At 44.7% G+C, this 18,458-nt stretch overlaps 1 protein-coding gene across 1 annotated transcript in view; it reads right to left on the minus strand.

Annotated features, from left to right (window-relative positions):
- LOC311358427 (band 4.1-like protein 5) overlaps nt 1-16,993 on the minus strand; it is a 36,981-nt gene extending 19,988 nt beyond the window's left edge. Inside the window, 12 exon segments of the mRNA XM_084478447.1 lie at nt 840-1,009; nt 3,122-3,191; nt 3,442-3,530; nt 3,856-3,943; nt 4,645-4,765; nt 6,521-6,573; nt 7,215-7,259; nt 7,725-7,803; nt 8,054-8,096; nt 9,552-9,656; nt 15,435-15,654; nt 16,860-16,993. Of these exon segments, the coding sequence (XP_084334573.1) occupies nt 840-1,009; nt 3,122-3,191; nt 3,442-3,530; nt 3,856-3,943; nt 4,645-4,765; nt 6,521-6,573; nt 7,215-7,259; nt 7,725-7,803; nt 8,054-8,096; nt 9,552-9,656; nt 15,435-15,614 (1,043 nt within the window). The 5' untranslated portion in view covers nt 15,615-15,654; nt 16,860-16,993.
- Between the last annotated feature and the right edge of the window lie 1,465 nt (nt 16,994-18,458).

An 18,458-nucleotide genomic window follows, 5' to 3' on the forward strand; every position in this document is an offset into this window, starting at 1 on the left:
GTTAAATGTCTGCGGAACAAACAGTAAGAAAATATATAAATATACAAAAAGACATTGTGGACTGGCCCAGGTGTGACCTCGGCTTTCCGACCAGAGTTCCACCAGCCTCCACCCTCTGTTGCTCAACCACGACCCCTGTGACCCTGCGCTAAACCAACACGAGAGAGAGAGAGAGCGAGCGCTAGCCCGTGCTTATCTAGCTGGCTAATGTTTAAACACACAAGGCCGCCGAGCTCGCACTCTGCCCAGTGTACAGCTTGGTGCTGTAGCGACTGCTACTGTACGTACGGCAACGACATGCCAAGAGTCGCCTGTATGCACATTCGGGACTATGAGTCGTGTGCGTGCGGTGATTATATCTAAAGCGGATTGGAGTGAATACAAGATTGATTACAAAAAGGACACGATGCTCTTGGTGGTTAAGCAGCAGGCAACGCCATTTCAAATGACAAGGAAGAAAATCATGGGTTTAAGACTTGATTGTCCCCGTTTTAAACCAGATGTCTGAGTCATCCGTTATGAGGAACACGCCGTTTGAATCTCCCCATTAACACTCCATGACAATCAGAGACAAATGAGTTCTGGTACTTTTTAAATGCAGGAGTACTGCTTCATTCACGTGTTGTGGAACAATAACAAACGAGGAATCAGACCATTGATGTCATTGGTCTATGAATCAGAACTCTCGTATGTTATAAATAAACTGCGCTTGGCTTGAGAGTCATAGGCCCTAACCACTTTAACTCTTCCAACCAGCTACATTGTATCTGCAACATTTGGGTTTCCACAGACCAACACCCGGAAGACGTGTGGTGGCGGTAGAGGGGGGGCTTGGGTACCTGTATCTGAAGCGGGACCCCATGCGGATGAAGCCCGACTGGGCAGAGTTCTTCTGCACGGGCCCCCGCAGCCGGAAGAAGGCGTGGTGCTCCACGGCACACTTCCACAGGTGCTTGCAGGCCTTGGGGTGGTCCATCCGGAACACAAAGGTGTGCTCCTGCTCCTTACCCTGGGGGAGGGGGGGGGGGAGAGGAGAGGAGAGGAGTGGGGGAGGTTGGGGGGGAAGTGGGGGTGGGGGGGGCGGAGATAGTGTTAGGGGGTGGAGGAGGAGAGGACAGGGGGTTTGGGGGGGGGTTGGAGGAAAGGGGGTGGACAGGAGGGCAGGAGGGCAGGAGGAGAGGGACAGAGACAGTGGGAGAGGAGGAGAAGGGAGGTGAAATGAGAGGGGGAGGGGGTTGTAGAGGAGGAGGAACAGATGAGAGGGAGAGGAACATGGAGCTTAGTTAATTAGGTCTAAGAAGATAGAGGTCCTAAAGAACAATGCTAAAGCCTCTGATGGACATCTCAACCTTCACTGTATTCTGAAGTGCTCTAGTAAGGCAGACAGTACAATATTGACACGATGTTTTCGTGTAGTTCAGGTCTTTATCTGGAGCTAGAACTTATGGTTTTGTGGAGAGATATGACAGGAGTCCATGGATGCTTTGCGGCATGCAAGTGGCTCATTGATATGATTATATCCCAGGCCTTGACAGTAAGCTTTTTAAGGCTGTTATGGTTTACTTGCCCAATAGCAAACCATACTTGCCCAAATATAGGAAAAAAATAAAATAAAATTACTTGCCCAAACGGGCAACTACATGTCGCATTTAAGTTGCCCGATCACAGATTTCACCTGCCCCGGGCAAGCAGGCAACCGTTAATGTCGAGGCCTGTATCCAATAAAGATGCTAAATGATCATTATTAACTTCTAAATTGGTCTTAGCCTTTTCAAGTTGTCATTTCTTTCCGAAGTATTTACACAAAGACACATGTGACCCGAGCGCACACATGACATTCCCAAAGTTCACCTGTCACTACAGGTGAGTATTAGAGGAGTCAGTCCCCTGGTCTCCTCAGGGGGAACTCAGGATACTCAGGCATACTGTAAACCTGAACACCACACAACCACACACGGCGGGACCACAGGATTACGCTGTGTTACGGCCCTACAAAGACATTTCAGTGACTTCTGAGTCTATGGAAAAACATAATCTGTAATCTCTTCAGGAGTCAGTCATGGTGACTGTGACTATAAAAATCACAATAGAAAAAAAGATCCTTATCCTTGCAAATAGGACTAACGTGTGCTGCCGTTAGAACTGCATTCCCCCTGGGGATGAATAAAGCCCCCTTCAAATCAAACGCACTCCATCTACCTCTATATATCCATCATCATCATCTCCGATTACACACACGCACATAAAAACAAAACGCACACACCGGGGTCATGAAGCAAACAACAAGACAGCAGAGGTATAGGCCAAAGAGAGAGGATGCATGTGTGGCGTGGTTGTGTGTTTGTGTGCGTGTGTGTTCCGTGTGTGTGCGTTCGGTGCGTGTACGTGGAGGAGGTGTACATTCCAGAGATGCCGGAGAAAGTGGGCTTGTGTCTTAACTCAACCTTAGCCTCCGCCAAGACGCCGTGGATGGGACGCAAGAGAGTGAGGGGCGGACGGACACATGCTCTGCTACACATACTCCTCACACCGAGACCCCCCCTGGTCCAACGAGGAGTCTGTGTCTGGAGAAACTACCTGGTGCCACCGATTTAAAAATCGCTGAAAAACGAAACCTCAATACGAACAACTAACAACAACTCTTTGGTTCATTCCTAACCTAATCTACTAGGCCCTGTCCTCAGTTATCTAGGCCGGTGACTCCTGCTCCACCAATCAGGAGGCCACAATGTAGCTTTCAAAGAGAAACTAGACAGACGACAGCCTATCCCTCCTCTCTTATCACCGACGCGATGATAGAAATGCAGAGAATCACGGCCCAGAAGTCAGGGGAGGCCATCCCAGGTCGCACTTAACGTCAGCCATATATACACCCGGAAGGTTCATGAGTATTTACTTCACCCTTCACCTAATCATAACCAGTGTCACTTTATTTATCCATCGATGATTCATCTTCTTTTACTGCTGACCATACATTTCCCCTCATCAACAATGATTTGTCATGGTGACCAAAGAACGAGGTCACAAGAATGAGTGAGAGTAGCACCAAAAACGTTATCTTGAGGCTATATTTAGACAGTTAACACAGCATGCATCTGTGTGTGTATGTGTGTGTTCATACTTGTTCATCGTCCTCCACCACCACAAGAGTCAGCTTGCTCTTTTTGAAGTCCAGGCGAGTGATTTTGGGCCTGAAATAGATAAATCACACAAATAAATATCCATTGACATAAATCAAATGTCAACATATCAACACGCATATACATTTACTTACATAAACACACACACACACACACACACACACATACATTATGTAAGGAGCAAGGAGGAAATAACAGGAACCAAAAGGTCAAAAGGTAAGCCCAGTAAGTAAAGACACCACAATAAGGGGTAAGCCCAGTAAGTAAGGACACCACACTAAAACAACAAACAGCAACGCACCAGAAGAACAGTCCAATCTTTGTCTCTCCCTCGAATACCAGAACTCCAGTGGGAGTCAGACCCAGGCTGTACTCATTCCCATCTCTGGCCTGGGGGACAAGAAGATGAAGAAGAGGGAACACATGTTTAAATTCCTCCCACATTCCTCTACTTCCTGTCCGTTATCAGTTGCATCTCAAACACTTCCTTGTCTGACCTGCCGGTGATCAGGTGCATTAATAGCATACATATGTGGTAAGACAGTTGGTAAATCACGTTTCATTTACTCTGTTGTGAGTAATGTGCTTATAATCATCACCATGTGTTTCCACTACATGCATCTGCCCTTGAGGTGAACTGTAAAGGCTACAGGTCAACAGCAGGAGGTGTTAAGAGGGCCTAAGGTTTGTGAGCTAGTCTTGATCGCCCCGTTACCTTGACCATGTGCATGTCCACCCCGTACATCTCCAGCCACTTGGCCTTGTTCAGGTAGTTGATCTCGGCCTGGGCGGGCATCTGGCCTCTGTGCCGGAAGACGGACAGGAGAAAAAACAAAAACAAATCAGCATTGAGAATCCTCACGGGAACTTGAGTTTATAAGCACACAACCCAGAGCTATCGGTTTTCCATTGAGTGTGATAACGATACAAGGATGAAAGATCTTATGTTAAACATTAGCAATGCAAGTCTAACTGTTCTTTAGGAATTTATTTCTTAGTTCTTTCGTTTTAATGGGGCCATGCATTCCGGATCCTACATGGGGAGTTTCATAGAAGCCAGTGAAGAGTAGGTGGTGCAGGTGTTTAGTTTTTACAGATGATACAGTGTTGATTTTTAAGGCCCCCGCATTCCAGGAACATCCAGTCTGCATGAAATGTTAACATTGTATTCAGCCTGAGGAGTTCAGAGGCAGACACAACTTGTATTATTATGGTTATCTACTTCCTGTCTGAAATTCAGTGTGATTGGATGAAAACGTTACGAACCAACGGGTTCATAATGTCAAATAATGTCACGTGACATAATGATGTCTTAAGTCAGCAGAGTTATCCTGCCCTCATCTGATTGGCTGAAGTGAATGACCGATGGGCTTCCGATTGGTTGAGGTTTCCATTGGTTGTGGTCTACAGGCTATGGGGCTAACCCATTAGCTGGAGGTGGTGCAGCACAAAGGGATTCACGTTGGTTGGAGGCATATGGCAACACGGGGAGCGGCATGCTCACCTGCACTCCTTCCATGTGCTGTAGATGGCCAGCTCCATCGTCTCCGTCTGCTCCGGGCTGAAGCGGAACTCCGACACCATGTCCATGCCGTGCTCTGCAGGGTCACAGTCGCCCATCTCCGCTACGAACACAGACACATTAACCACTCACATTAACTCACTTAACTCACAAGTCAGACTAGAGTTTAGGCACCATACAGAGAAGGGAAATTCCAAGCAAAGCAAGAAAAACAAGTTCAGTTACCGTCTGTTACGCAATTGGAAAACACCTTTTACAACACCACCAGCCTGCCTGTGTGAAACCACCTGGACCGATCCTGACCAACAAGCCAATGACTAACAGCAGCCTAATACCGTCACAAAAGCCCACGAAGCCTGCTTCTACACAGCAGCTATGCCCGTGAGAACAACACGGTACATTCTATTCTCCGAGCAGTGGAACTGGGAGTCACCACTGACCGATAAGACTTGGATCCCATTACTAGTCGGCGGTATCCAAGGGAAACACGGGGATAGCCAAACTCTTTTTCCCCCCCACCTCATATTAGAGCCATTTCAACCAGGTGCAAGAAACATGACATCAATGTTAAAAGCACACAGAAGGAAATGATATCCCAAGTAGTAAATTGTAAAAGTAAAAATGTAGCAGGAGAATGTGGATTAATGAGGGTAAAAAAATGTAAGAGGTACTAGACGGAGAGCAATAAAGGGAGCGACGGGGAGACAGCGAGAGAGAGATGATTTAAAGGTTCTTAGAGAGCACTAAGCCTTAATGGGGTGGTGATTACCCTGCAGAGACAGTGTGTCTGTGTGTGTGCGTGTGTGCATGCATGCATAGGTGTATGCATGCATATAATCATTCATCCTGAACACTGAACAAACGTCTGAACAAACTCTACCTCTTTCACAGACTTTTTTACGTCCCCCCACCACCATAAAGACCCCGGCAGTACGGGCACCAAATCGGCTCCGTGTAAAGCCAATACAGCCTCTTTATTGTGCCGTTAAGTGAGTCAACTCGAACGAGGAGGAGGAAAAAAAGGCGAAGCCGAGTCCACTCTGCCAGTGAATTCCTTGCCGTTGCCATGGGGACGGAACTGAAATCCCTCCGTTGGACCGAGAGACAGGTCATGACTGGAGGGGCAGTAGTGGCAGACTGTTCGCGGTGGTCACAGTCGGACCCCAGGAGGGGCAGCGGGGAAACACACGAGAAGCCAGAATAGATGCAGAGTAGAAAGACAGTAGAGGCCAGTAGAGCGGAAGAGTAGAGACATGGTAGATGCCAGTATAGAAGCAGAGGCAAAATAAAGAAGATGCCAGTAGAGAGACCTAGGACAAAACACAGTAGAGGCCTGCAGAGGCCCAATACAGTAGAGGCCAGCAGAGAGACAGAACTATAATAGAGAGAGGTCCAATAGTGGAAGAGTAGAGACACAATAGAAGTAGTGGAGAGGCGGAGTAGAAACACAGTAGAAACAGTGTAGTACGCCGTAGAGGCCAGTATAGAGGCACAGTCGAAACACAGCCGAGGCCAATAAAGAGGTCCAATAGAAGAACAGTAAAGGCAGAGTAGACATACACAATAGAAGCAGTGTAGTGACAGAGCAGAAACACAATAGAGGCAATAAGAGAGGCAGATTAGAAAGACGATAGAGGCAGTGTAGAACAACAACAGAGACCGGTATAGGCAGATAAGAAAAACAGTAGAAATCAGTAGAGAGGCAGAGGAGTGGGCCGGCCCAGTATTGACGCAGCTGTTTCTCAAGCCATCGGGTTCAGAAGAGTTGTTCTCAAGAAGGACAACTCTTTACTCATTATGAGGATGCGGTGGTCTCTAGGTTGTTCAGAAGTTAATGAGGGCTTAGACATTAACCTACCCTGGAGGGAGAAGGCCCCTAGCTCCACAGCAGTGTCAAACTCACACTCCAACCTGGAAACAAACAGTAGAACGGACATGGTCAACCAACAGGACACAAGATGTCCCCCTGCCCTTATCCCCCCCTAAAGTTATGAATATGATATTGGCGTGCTCACAATCCACTGGCTGACTTCTGTTAATAATTGTATAAATGTGTAATCCCATAAGCTTCTTAGTTTAGTGTGGTCTTATTTAGGAATGCAACAGATTAGTTCTTATAGCAAATTATAGGTTTGATTAAGTACGATGATTATAGTAAAAAAAAAATTAAAAAAAAAGTTAAGCTCTAACAATTAATTGAGTGAGCAATAACCAAATATTGGTGGTAAGAACAAAGAGCCATGACACTGGGAATGAAAGATTGGGTTTTAAATTTGAAACAGGTAGATTTGGATTCTCTATTAGCACAGGGAGCAACACGTTTTGTTTATTAATGATGATCAATAAATTCATGGAGCCATAACCTGTGTCATGTTCATCTCAACTGTCATTGCATTATGTTCTTAAATTTTTTACTTATTGAAATGTCTAGATAGATAAATGTTTTACATCATTTTAAATGATATGATTATTATTATATTTTTAACTGTTCTGTAAAGTTTTCTTTTCTGATTTGGTTCTACTAGAAATCTTTAAACGTAAATAATACTCACTTTCCACTGAGAATGTCCTGCTTCAGCTGTAATACAAACAGGTATCTGAAGGAACATGGAGCATAATTAACCAAATATTCAAATTAAAATAACATCTTTGCATCCAGCAATCACCCAAAACTGGCATCTGAATGACAAATATTAAGATTAGTTCAAAACAACATTAAAATTATTAAGATGACAAATTTATGACAAATTTAGCTTACAAAACAAAAACAAACTTCCTTTTGCTTATGAGTGCCTCAAAACACATGACCTACATAGACAACAACAACAACAGCTCTCACTGACTTATGCGTCCTTTTAAAATGAGAAAAACATTTAAGAAAAGATACAACAGAATAGTGTTCCAAATGCTACTGTACAGGGGGGGGGTCACATACCAACAGAGTGTGTGTGTGTGTGTGTGTGTGTGTGTGTGTGTGTGTGTGTGTGTGTGTGTGTGTGTGTGTGTGTGTGTGTGTGTGTGTGTGTGTGTGTGTGTGTGTGTGTGTGTGTGTGTGTGTGTACCTTGTGAGCTCTTCATGCAAGTTATTGGGTTCAGACGAGTAGAACTTGACCCTCAAGTGAAGACAGTAGGGAGGTCCGACTACCAGAAAGGGGGAGGGAGGAAAGAGAGACAAGATGAGATGAATAGCAGAACATCATGACAGGCACAACCAACACAACAGAGCAGAGACAAGAGTACAGTTCAACTTGGTTCCCAGACACTGAGTGAAGTATCCTTTTAGATGTCAGTGTGTACCTCCCGCCAGTTCAACAAATATTGAATACATTTAAATCACAAGATGCACTACAAGTGTGTTCCCCAGTGTGTGTGTGTGTGTTTGTGTACTCACTTTTTACTTGTTTTTTTATGCTTTTGGTAACGTCAAGCCAATGCTGAAATCATAAAAGGAAAACATTTTTAGTTGCAACATCAATGACTTCTGAACCAAGCTACATGGATTGAAAAAATAAACCTATAAAAAGGCGTTCAAGTTCAAGCACAGATTTTGCTCAAAGGAACGCATAGCTGAAATGTTTTCTTTAAACAACTTATTTTACCAGCATTTCTATGCATAATAAAACTAATATCTCATTCAAATTACATATTGTTGTTGTGATCTGAGACTTTGCTACTGTTGATGAACAAAGGACGACTTCTGTTAAAAGATGACCATTCACTCACAAGGCCGCACATTCACAAATGCACACAAACACGTACACACACACACACACACTTGGTTTTGCTGTTGCAACTCTTTCCTGGGAATTCAGAATCTGTCAGGCATGAAAAATGTCAACGAGGACTGTGTGTGTGTGTGTGTGTGTGTGTGTGTGTGTGTGTGTGTGTGTGTGTGTGTGTGTGTGTGTGTGTGTGTGTGTGTGTGTGTGTGTGTGTGTGTGTGTGTGTGTGTGTGTGTGTGTGTGTGTGTGTGTGTGTGTGTGCGTGTGTGGGTCTCCCTCTCGCTCTCCCTCTCGCTCTCTCAGCCGGCCAGTCGGGCTCTCCCCCACATTCCTTAATCCAGCCCTCTCTCCCACCCCCCTCTTCAACAAGCTAGCTTTAGCTTCCTCCTCATTTTCTCAAACTCAGACCCTCCTTTCCCTCCCTCCTCCCTAATCCGTCCTCAGTCAGTTGTTACTTCTACTCTCCACCACGGCCTCCAGTACTGACCAAGGCCCCCCCCCGGCTAAAACATCCATCTACCCATGTTTCTTCCATCTCTTCCTCTCCTCACAACATACTAAAACCTCATACCAAGATGTATACCCGTCTTCTACCTCCCTCTCGCTGCACACAACTTATTAAGCAGCCCCTTCCACCACACAGCTATCCATTTATCTTTCTTCCCATTTTTACTCCACGCACTTCTCAGAGTATCAGAGAGTGGCTCTGTGCGGGCCATCTGCACAGCACCATGTCTGACGGGGTTTTCCCCTCCGTGGGCCGACGCCCGACGACTGCTCGAGTAACCAATTACGTCAGGCCTTTCTCTACGTGCCAATCCCCTGCCTGCTGTCTCCCGTCAAGATGGGAGTATTGTTATACCACATATATAAACACGTGAACGAACACACACACACACACACACACACACACACACACACACACACACACACACACACACACACACACACACACACACACACACACACACACACACACACACACACACACACACACACACACACACACACACACACTAAACTGTATCTGAGCTGCATCACTGAGCAGGATGCTCAACGGACCTTCCTTCACTGCGAGTGGCCTCAGATAAAAGACTGTGCTTAAGGACATGGACAGTCGCTCGGCATACATTGTACTGGGTTGTCGAGGGCTCCTTCTCCTCTTACCGGGACTTGAGCAGAGTCCATGAAGCGCAGGCCGAAGTAGTCCTTCTCCACGATGTCCAGGTGGTACATGATCTGCTCAAACAACTCCTCCCCTTTGGCTTTTTTCTGCGCAGAGGAAAAGAGACAAAGAGAAAGGAACGCAAACTTAAAATGTGTATTTATCTGGGCCAAAGATTAATGATCTTAAGCCAATGCAAAAGAGAAAGAAGCAAACTTGTTTATCGTTCATTTATTTGTTAATTCATTTAAATAGTTGCTTTTACAGCTCTCAAAGGAGACTCAAATGTGAATGTTTCCTATAATGAGACTTGTTGCTATACATGTGTTACAGTGGTTTGTAATGGACGCTGGACCAGTTGTTTATGATCTCCTATCTCAGTGACCTGGGGATGTTTCTCAGATGACGTCAGGGGAGCCAGGTGTGTCTGACCGCCATGTACACACAGAGACAAAGTGGGGTTGCTGGGGCAACAGGAGTTTAAGTGGCCAAGACCCCTGTCAGCTGAGCGTTCGTGCGTTTGTGAGTGTGTGCATGTGTGTGCATGTGCGTGCATGCGTATGTGTGTGTGCTTGTGTCTGGGGTGTAGCGGAATATAAATAACACAAACTACTGGCTTCCCACGCCTCGGTCAATGCTGGAACCGTTCCTTTTAGTCTCGTGAAGAAAACCTTACATTCATATTATTACAACTTGAAGAGTCAACTGTTCTGTATGCTGCACTCTAGAACCTTGTATCACTACCATGCTCACTTCATTTTAAGGTACCAGCATAGTTCTATTTAGCAGCAGACACTCAACTTCTGCCTTTCCCACTAGAGACACGATTGTTGTTGTGATTGAGGTAATGTTGTAGATCTTTCGACAATTGCACCCACCGGTATTGGCAGTCACTGGGTTTACGGAAAATCAGTTGGAAGCTTATTTTGAGACACAGTGTCATTGATCTTGGGGTTTAAGAGAGAGAATGTTTGGACTTTAAACTGGATTGTGAATCAAACGTTGGAACCTGGTTTCATACAACCGACCGCGGGACAACAATATCTTTGATCCGCGTCTCTGTCTCTATTGGCTATTCTGAGCACTGAGGGAGTCCAGTGTTGGGATTAAGCTGTAACATCAAACAAGTGGTGTGTCTCTGATGGGAGAGAGAGAGTGGGCAGAGAGCTGAACAACCCATCCAGGGTCTCCCACACACTCACTCTAAATGAGCTCTCCCTCCCCATCTCACTCTCCGTCCCTGACTCTACCTCTCCTCCGTCCTCTCTCCATCATTGCCATCACTCTTCCTCGCTCCCTACATCTATCTCCACCTCTCTCTCTCATAGCTGACAAAGCATTCGCACCCCTACAGTAGCCCAGTAGAGCAGCACAAAGGGCCCATTGTGTGTGTGTGTGTGTGTGTGTGTGTGTGTGTGTGTGTGTGTGTGTGTGTGTGTGTGTGTGTGTGTGTGTGTGTGTGTGTGTGTGTGTGTGTGTGTGTGTGTGTGTGTGTGTGTGTGTGTGTCATTTTGCAGCCTTAGTGGCTGTTGTCTGAAAGACAAACTGCTCCTCTGCATCAGTAACCCTCAAACCCTCTCATTTTCCCTCTCCTCCTTCACCTCCTCCTCTCTCTATAGCACCTCCTCCTAGTTCTCCCTCTCTAGAACCTCCACCTCTTCATAGAAGATCTTCCTTACTCTAGAACCTCCTCCTCCCATCTCTCTCTAGAACCTCCTCTGCCTCCACCAGTCCATAGAAGAACTTCCTTACTCTAGAACCTCCTCTCTCTAAAACCGCCTTCTCTCTCTAGAACCTCCTCTCATTCATACATCCTCTCTAGAACCTCCTCTCTCTAGAACCTCCTCCTCTCTCTAAAACCTCCTCTCTCTAGAACCTCCTCCTCCTCTCTCATTAGAACCTCCTCTCATTCGTACATCCTCTCTAGAACCTCCTCTCTAGAACCTCCTCCTCCGCTCTCTAGAACTCCTCTCTCTCGAGAACCTCTTCCTCCTCCTCTCTCTAGAACTCCTCTCATTAGAACCTCCTCTCTCTAGAACCTCTTCCTCCTCCTCTCTCTAGAACTCCTCTCATTAGAACCTCCTCTCTCTCTCTAGAACCTCCTCCTCTCTCTCTAGAACCTTCCCCTCCTCCTCTCTCATTAGAATCTCCACTCTCTAGAACCTGCTCCTCCTCCCTCTAGAATATCAGCAAGCCTTGGCTTGGACTTAAACAAGCCAAGTTAATGCATGTCTATGGCCCCCTTGGCCTCTCCCAGAACGTTGATCTAGATATGGTTGGAATGGGAAGGGTCCGCATTCAAGAGAAAACAATGGATGGATTTGAAGACGGGATACGTAAATCACAAATGTGCACGTAAACATAGCGGCTGCCTTACTCATGTATCCCTGGGAACCAGCCCTGGGTGGCCACACACACACACACACACACACACACACACACACACACACACACACACACACACACACACACACACACACACACACACACACACACACACACACACACACACACACACACACACACACACACACACACACCTGGGAGGCCAGTTCAACATAAAGCATGTCATTAGGATGCATTCATGTCTTGTTATTTACAACGCTGTCACGGTCTCTACAAACACAGGCTGCCCCACAAGCTCCCCGGCTCACAGACAACACAACCACTTACTGGGATGACACATGCCGTCTTGCATGATTCGATTGTTCTCATCCTCACCTCATCAGTGGCTTCGGAGTAGAAGCCCTTTCTGAATGACCTACATGTTAGGTAGAAACTGGAACGATGCACTACACTTTCCTCCATTGAAAAATAATGAAATATCACGTCTGCACTGCCCCTATAGGAAGAGATGGTCATTATGAAAGGCAAGTGTTTTGTTCACCAATGCCCAAGCCCTGCAGCCTGCCGGTAGTGATCCTTAGGAAGAGGTCCATCCTCTCATCTACTCATGAAGGACAAGCCTCTGAATTCACTGGAATCTGCTTTGGATAAAGGTCTAGATAAGTCTAAATAATAAGTCATTGCCAGTATCCTTAGAAGGCCAGCTGAGTGTTTGAAGGCACCAAAGGCCTGGTCAGAAAGGGTCACTGGCCATTTAAACATCTCTGTACCGTTACCACCCAGAGAGAGAGAGAGAGAGCCAGAGAGAGGCTAAAGGATGGATGAGTGAAATCCAACACTGTAGACCACTATTTACCATCCCCCCATCCCCTGAGACTGTTTATCTAGAATGATAAGTTTGGCTGAACCCGGAGATAGTCCTTGTGGATCCATGGGCATTTTCCCCAAACACCTTCCCATCTTTCTTCCCTTACACTCACCGCAGGGTAACCTCTGGTTTGGCTGCTTTTTGGAAAACATTATAGTTTAGCCGGAGAGGAGAAGTGTGGTTTGTGTTCTTCTGCTATTGGCCACGCTCAGGAGATGTTTGGAATACATCACACAGAATAGTTGAACAAAGGAGAGAGAGAGAGAGAGTGAGGTTTCCCTTTGGCTGGACAGACACAAATTCTATCGAAATTAGACTAATTGGTCCGAGGTTTCGTTCTTAAGCTCAGGGGCTAAATATGAATGTGAATTTTTGTGCATATAAAATGAAGGTTATCACCTTAATCAAACTTCTTCTTCTGAATAATTGGTGGACCATTTCATTAGGTCGAAACTTTTACTATGCTTTTTGTGCTATTCAAGTTTTTATCAAGAATTTATATTCCCAAACATCAGAGCTCATCACTTGGTTATTTTTGTATAATTTACACTGATTACCGTGTAGCATTCACACTGGAGACCAGCCTGCAGTACGAGTATGGCCAGACCATAAATTCAAGCGATACAAATCTCACCGGCTATTAAATGCTGAACAGGGTGGACGGCTTAAAAGAAAAAAGGTTTTTTAAGATAGTGGGAGTGAATGGATACGGGTAAAGATCAACCAAGAGGTCGAAATGAGAGGAGAGAGAGAGAGAGAAAAAGATGGAACGAGGGGGAGAGGAAGAGCCTCAGGAAAAACATTAAATCAAGAGAGAACTCAAGTGAGAGAGACTTCCTGGGAGCATCAGAACCCAGCAGCCAATGAAACGCTACCTCTATTCAGTATCTCGCTGAAGGCTAAAAACAGGTATCAACCAACTCAACCTCTCATAAATGTACCAATGCTTGTAAAACATGTTTTATATTGTGTGTGGGGTGCTTGAGTTTACAAAGTGGATGAACTCTTCAGCAACTTGCAGTTTTTAGAGACACTTTCTTAGGGGGAGACCACCGTCTAATGCATAGACAAGAATGCTTTGCTTAATGGGCAAGTATGTGCTGTGTAGTTTACAACAAAACCTAAATATAGTCCATTAAAGTTGTTCCATCAAATATCTGGGTGTAGAAAGTACTGCCTTTTCACATATAATTAACTACCTTCGTAAAAAGGTGGGGCAGAACGGCGTGGTGGTCTGATAGTGGTTCATCTCCCAGCCAAAAGGCTCTGGGTTCTATCCCCAATGTCATCCTACTAAATGACTCGTGCCTGTATTCACCACAAGTGGCTTTGTATTAAAGTGTCCTAATCCCAAATGCAGTATAACAACGAAAAAATATTAAAAGTTGAATATGAATATCCGACCATCGTCTGGAATGATTCCACCGCCCTCTCCCCAGCCGGACCACTGTAAAGACCACCCGGGCTCTGAGACTGTATGGAACCGGGACTCGTGGGGAAGCTTTCCTACGGTCTTGGAGGACAGGTGAAATACCTCAAGGATATTGGCTTGGGAGGAATGTTGGATATCTGACGAATGGAATTCCACTGGAATTCTAAACCGGCCAATCAGATAGGGAGCACAGAGAGGCAGACTAGAGATCGAGATCATATGAATGCAAGTGCAAGTACAATGGCCGGTCTGTAAGGGTTAGGGCTAGACGGACAGAATAACAGACATTAAAAAATTAAATCAGGTAGAGGGGTAAAACAGCATACAGTCTTGTGATACGACCACGACCTTCCCAGCGTGTCAAGTGACCGAGCGGTTTGTCATGTGACTGTGTGTTTTCCCCAGAGTGGATCAGGGAATTACAGGTGGTCAGCAACACACACACACACACACACACACACACACACAGGCAGCTTAAGAGTGCAGCTCCACTGACACAGGCACAAAATAGTCACTCCACACACACTTATATAACTCAGGTGTGTGTTTGCATGTGCATGTATGTGTATGTATGTGTGTGTGTATAGGGGGAGGAGCCTGTCTCTACTGGTCAACACATTAAGATAACAACACGACCAACATATAATATTTTAGAATTCTGTTAGAAACAATTGTGTGTCCTCATTTAAACACATGGAGGAAACACAGATTGGTCCCTGAAATTAAAATTCAACAGACAAATGTTATTTTAATTTATGAAATAGTGATATTTAACATTATGGGACTGTGTAATACATGTCGATATATACCTGTACTGTATACTCACAGCTGAGAACATAATTACAGTTTTCCATCTGTTCTATTATTGCAAATTTGTCTTTATGTGTATCTGTATGTTTGTGTACCGACTTAGTATATCAGCCTCCTTTCACCTCATCCAAACTAGCAAGCACTTAGTGGAATGCAGGTGTTACTCAGGTGACCTCATGGTTTGGACCCAATCAACACCACAGCAGTCTGTTCGTATACAGTGCCCTAATGAGACATTTCAAACCTTTAGAATCATTTTTTATAAACAAATAAACGTATCCTCTCAGCTCTATAGCTTTAAATCAGCCATCTCCCGGGACCCCAACGCATACAAGGCGTCCCCAGGTGGGACCCGGGGGCCACAGGTTGGGAACCCCCTGCTCTAACCCCGCCCCCCCCCCACGCGGGTGTGCGACGCGTGCTCCTTACTGGTAGGTCCACGCTGACGTCCGTCCCGTCCAGCAGGGACACGCGGCAGGTGATGATTGACTTGGCTTCGCCGGCGGCTGGTATGTGCGTGATGGCGTGCTGGGCCTCGCGCAGGCGTGTCTTCTCTGCGTGCTTCCGGATGGAGCGCCGGCCCAGCGTCCGCCGCAGGAAACTCAGCATGGTGGCGAAGAGGAGGAGGAGGAGGGCACACTACCAGTACCTGGGAGGGACAAAGGAAGGCTCTGTGATGTAACCCTTTAACAAGAGGCCGACAGACTGTAAAATAATAGGGGGTTTTGTCACCGTGTAATCCGACTGGTAGAGGAGCAGGGCATTAGCACTGCCAGGGGTTAGTGGTTGGATTCCCACTGGGGCCACCCATGCTGAGGTCGTAGGAACCCACGGTTAAAGTAAAGCATGGGACAAAACATCCACCAAATAGCAACATATTGCGACCTATTATGAGCGTCGCTATGACTTTGCTTGTGCTTATCAGCAAGAAAACTTTCTTAATAATAAGACTGTGCCTTTAGAGGTCTACAAAGTGTGTAATTGTGCAAGTGTGTATCCTTGGGCTTTAGTTTTCCCTGGTTGTATAGATAACCAGCAGGTCTTTTGGTTGTGCAACACTCACCATTATGTCAAAATCTAAGCACTTGAATGGCATAACCTTTTTAATGACATATTCCGACCATTCCGTCTTGCCTGATGATAAACAGGTCAAAATCGTTGTTTTGAAACAATCAACATCAAGACTGTCTGCCAGAATTACCATTCTGTTGGTTAACGAGCACAGCAGATTTAACAGATGATAAACTGCCTTTAGTTGCATATTAGATATTCATTCTAAAGACCTTATAGACATTAAGGCAGATTCTGAGACTAATAACAAGGTCCCAGAACACTGTTCTCATATTTGCGTCACTAAAAGTTAAATATTAAATTCCATTCAAAGGAGCCCAATGGGATGGACATCCAAATGGGATGGGATGGGATGGACATCTCAATTGAACATTTACCTTACCAAAGCAGTGTAACGCAGTTTAAATTAAACACCCGAGAAATTACAATTTCAAAGTGTCAACTACAAACGTTTTAAATGTGTAACTAAAATCCATCCCGTTTCCCTGTGTGGTGAGCGAGGAGAGGGCCCCCAGAGGCTCAGCGGAGTGCAACAGGTTGAGTTGATCTGCAAGGCGCCGCTTTAGTTTTTTTGAGCAATACACACTATAGAATACTACGAAACACATTTGTTTGACACATTAGAGATGTTAAGAACGAGATTATTAATGTATCCCTCCCATACATAGAAGCGCACACACACAAGCATCCACCACTGCAGGATGAAACAAACGGACACTTGCTCCGCCATCAGACACTTGTAGATTCCTCCAAATCCCTAAAATAAATAATAGGCCTACTTACAAAACTTAAAAGAGACTCCAGGGGGGCTTCACAATGAGGACCCGTCCTCTTGCATCGTCTGCGGATCAATCATCGACCTTTACAATCCCATATTGAGGAGTAAGTTGTTTTTATCCCCTCGCCGCTGCTGCTCCTCTCGGGATATTTCTCTGTGCAGGTCCCAACAACAGTGGGAGGAGCTTAGGGTCCCCCTCCGGATGTGACGTCAGGGTCCCAACACAACAGTGGGAGGGGCTGAGATATGGCTCCGGATGTTACGTCACTTTAACGTGTGACGAAATTATTTTCAATAACAAAATAATTGATATCATATATAAAAATATTATTTGGTATATCCATTCCTATTTACATTTTTGGGTATCTACATTATATTTTATTATTGGGTATCTAAAATGTTGATTTAATAATCTTTAAAATACCTTAGTACCAATTCTTGATATTTTTTGTTATTTGTTTATAAGTGTATATGAAAATATTTTCTGATGGAATTTGCAGTAAGATGTTGAGAATAAATCAATGAACTAATAATGACGATTAGCAAATTCTTAACTTATGTTGGACAAGTTAAAAGTTTTCCAATAATAACATATAAAACGCGATGGTAAACTTTTATGGCTGACATGTTCATTCAACATTAGCTCCCCCCTCTGGTGAAACCTGATGTCCATGGAAGTGCATCCCAGTTCATTTAGTCTTCGCAATCATGGACAAAACACACCCCTTACGATGAAAGAAATATAATTACAGTATAAAGTATTCAAAGTTGTTTCTGGACTCTTCAAGAATTCAATAAAACACAAACTTAAAAGTATTCCCTTATTAGTATAAATCCAAAACAATGTACCAGACACCTAGAGTTATAGTCAGTATGGGTGTGCCCACCCTCAAATTTATTTTATTTTTTATAGGATGCCATCCTTCCAACCTATAGTCAAACTATGACTGTGTTCCTTGGGCTTGATATTGAAAAGACCTTTCCCTCCCCACTCTTCCCACTCCCACTTATCTAAATGCAATTCATGTTCAACTTCCAGGGCTTTTGTCTACAGGAGTTCGTTCCTCGGACTCAATTAACTTAACTCTCTGCATAACCTCCTTTTCAGCAAGGTGAACTGAAACCAGGTCCATGCTTGCACAGACACGCGTTAATTGTGTGACAAGCTTGCCTACAGAGACCTAGGAAACAGGAGATATCAAAGTGACAGGAGGAAACATTGGCAAGTACCATACTGTAGTCTGGTATCATCTTGAACATTTGTTGGAATAGATCGAGTCAAGCTCATCATCTGAGTAGGCTACACCATATTGTGTCTGATTATAAAGATCAACTAAAAAAAAATGTAAAGAAAAATAAACCAGTCAAAAACTGAACAAAAAACCAACAGTTTCAACTCACAAATGATTTTCCCTTTTATTTTAAATATTTTTCATATACAACATTGTATTTACAAGGTCTAGTATTATTTACACAAAATAAACAAGTGGCACTGTGAAGTTAGGAGTTCTCTATTTGTTTCTTGTTCCCTACAGGTGTCTTTATTTTATTTTTTTTTTAAAACATAAACAAAAAAATAAAACGATAAATAAAAAAAGACAACT

Source organism: Micromesistius poutassou (genome assembly GCF_964030765.1).
Source record: "Micromesistius poutassou genome assembly, chromosome: 14".
Lineage (NCBI taxonomy): Eukaryota > Metazoa > Chordata > Actinopteri > Gadiformes > Gadidae > Micromesistius > Micromesistius poutassou.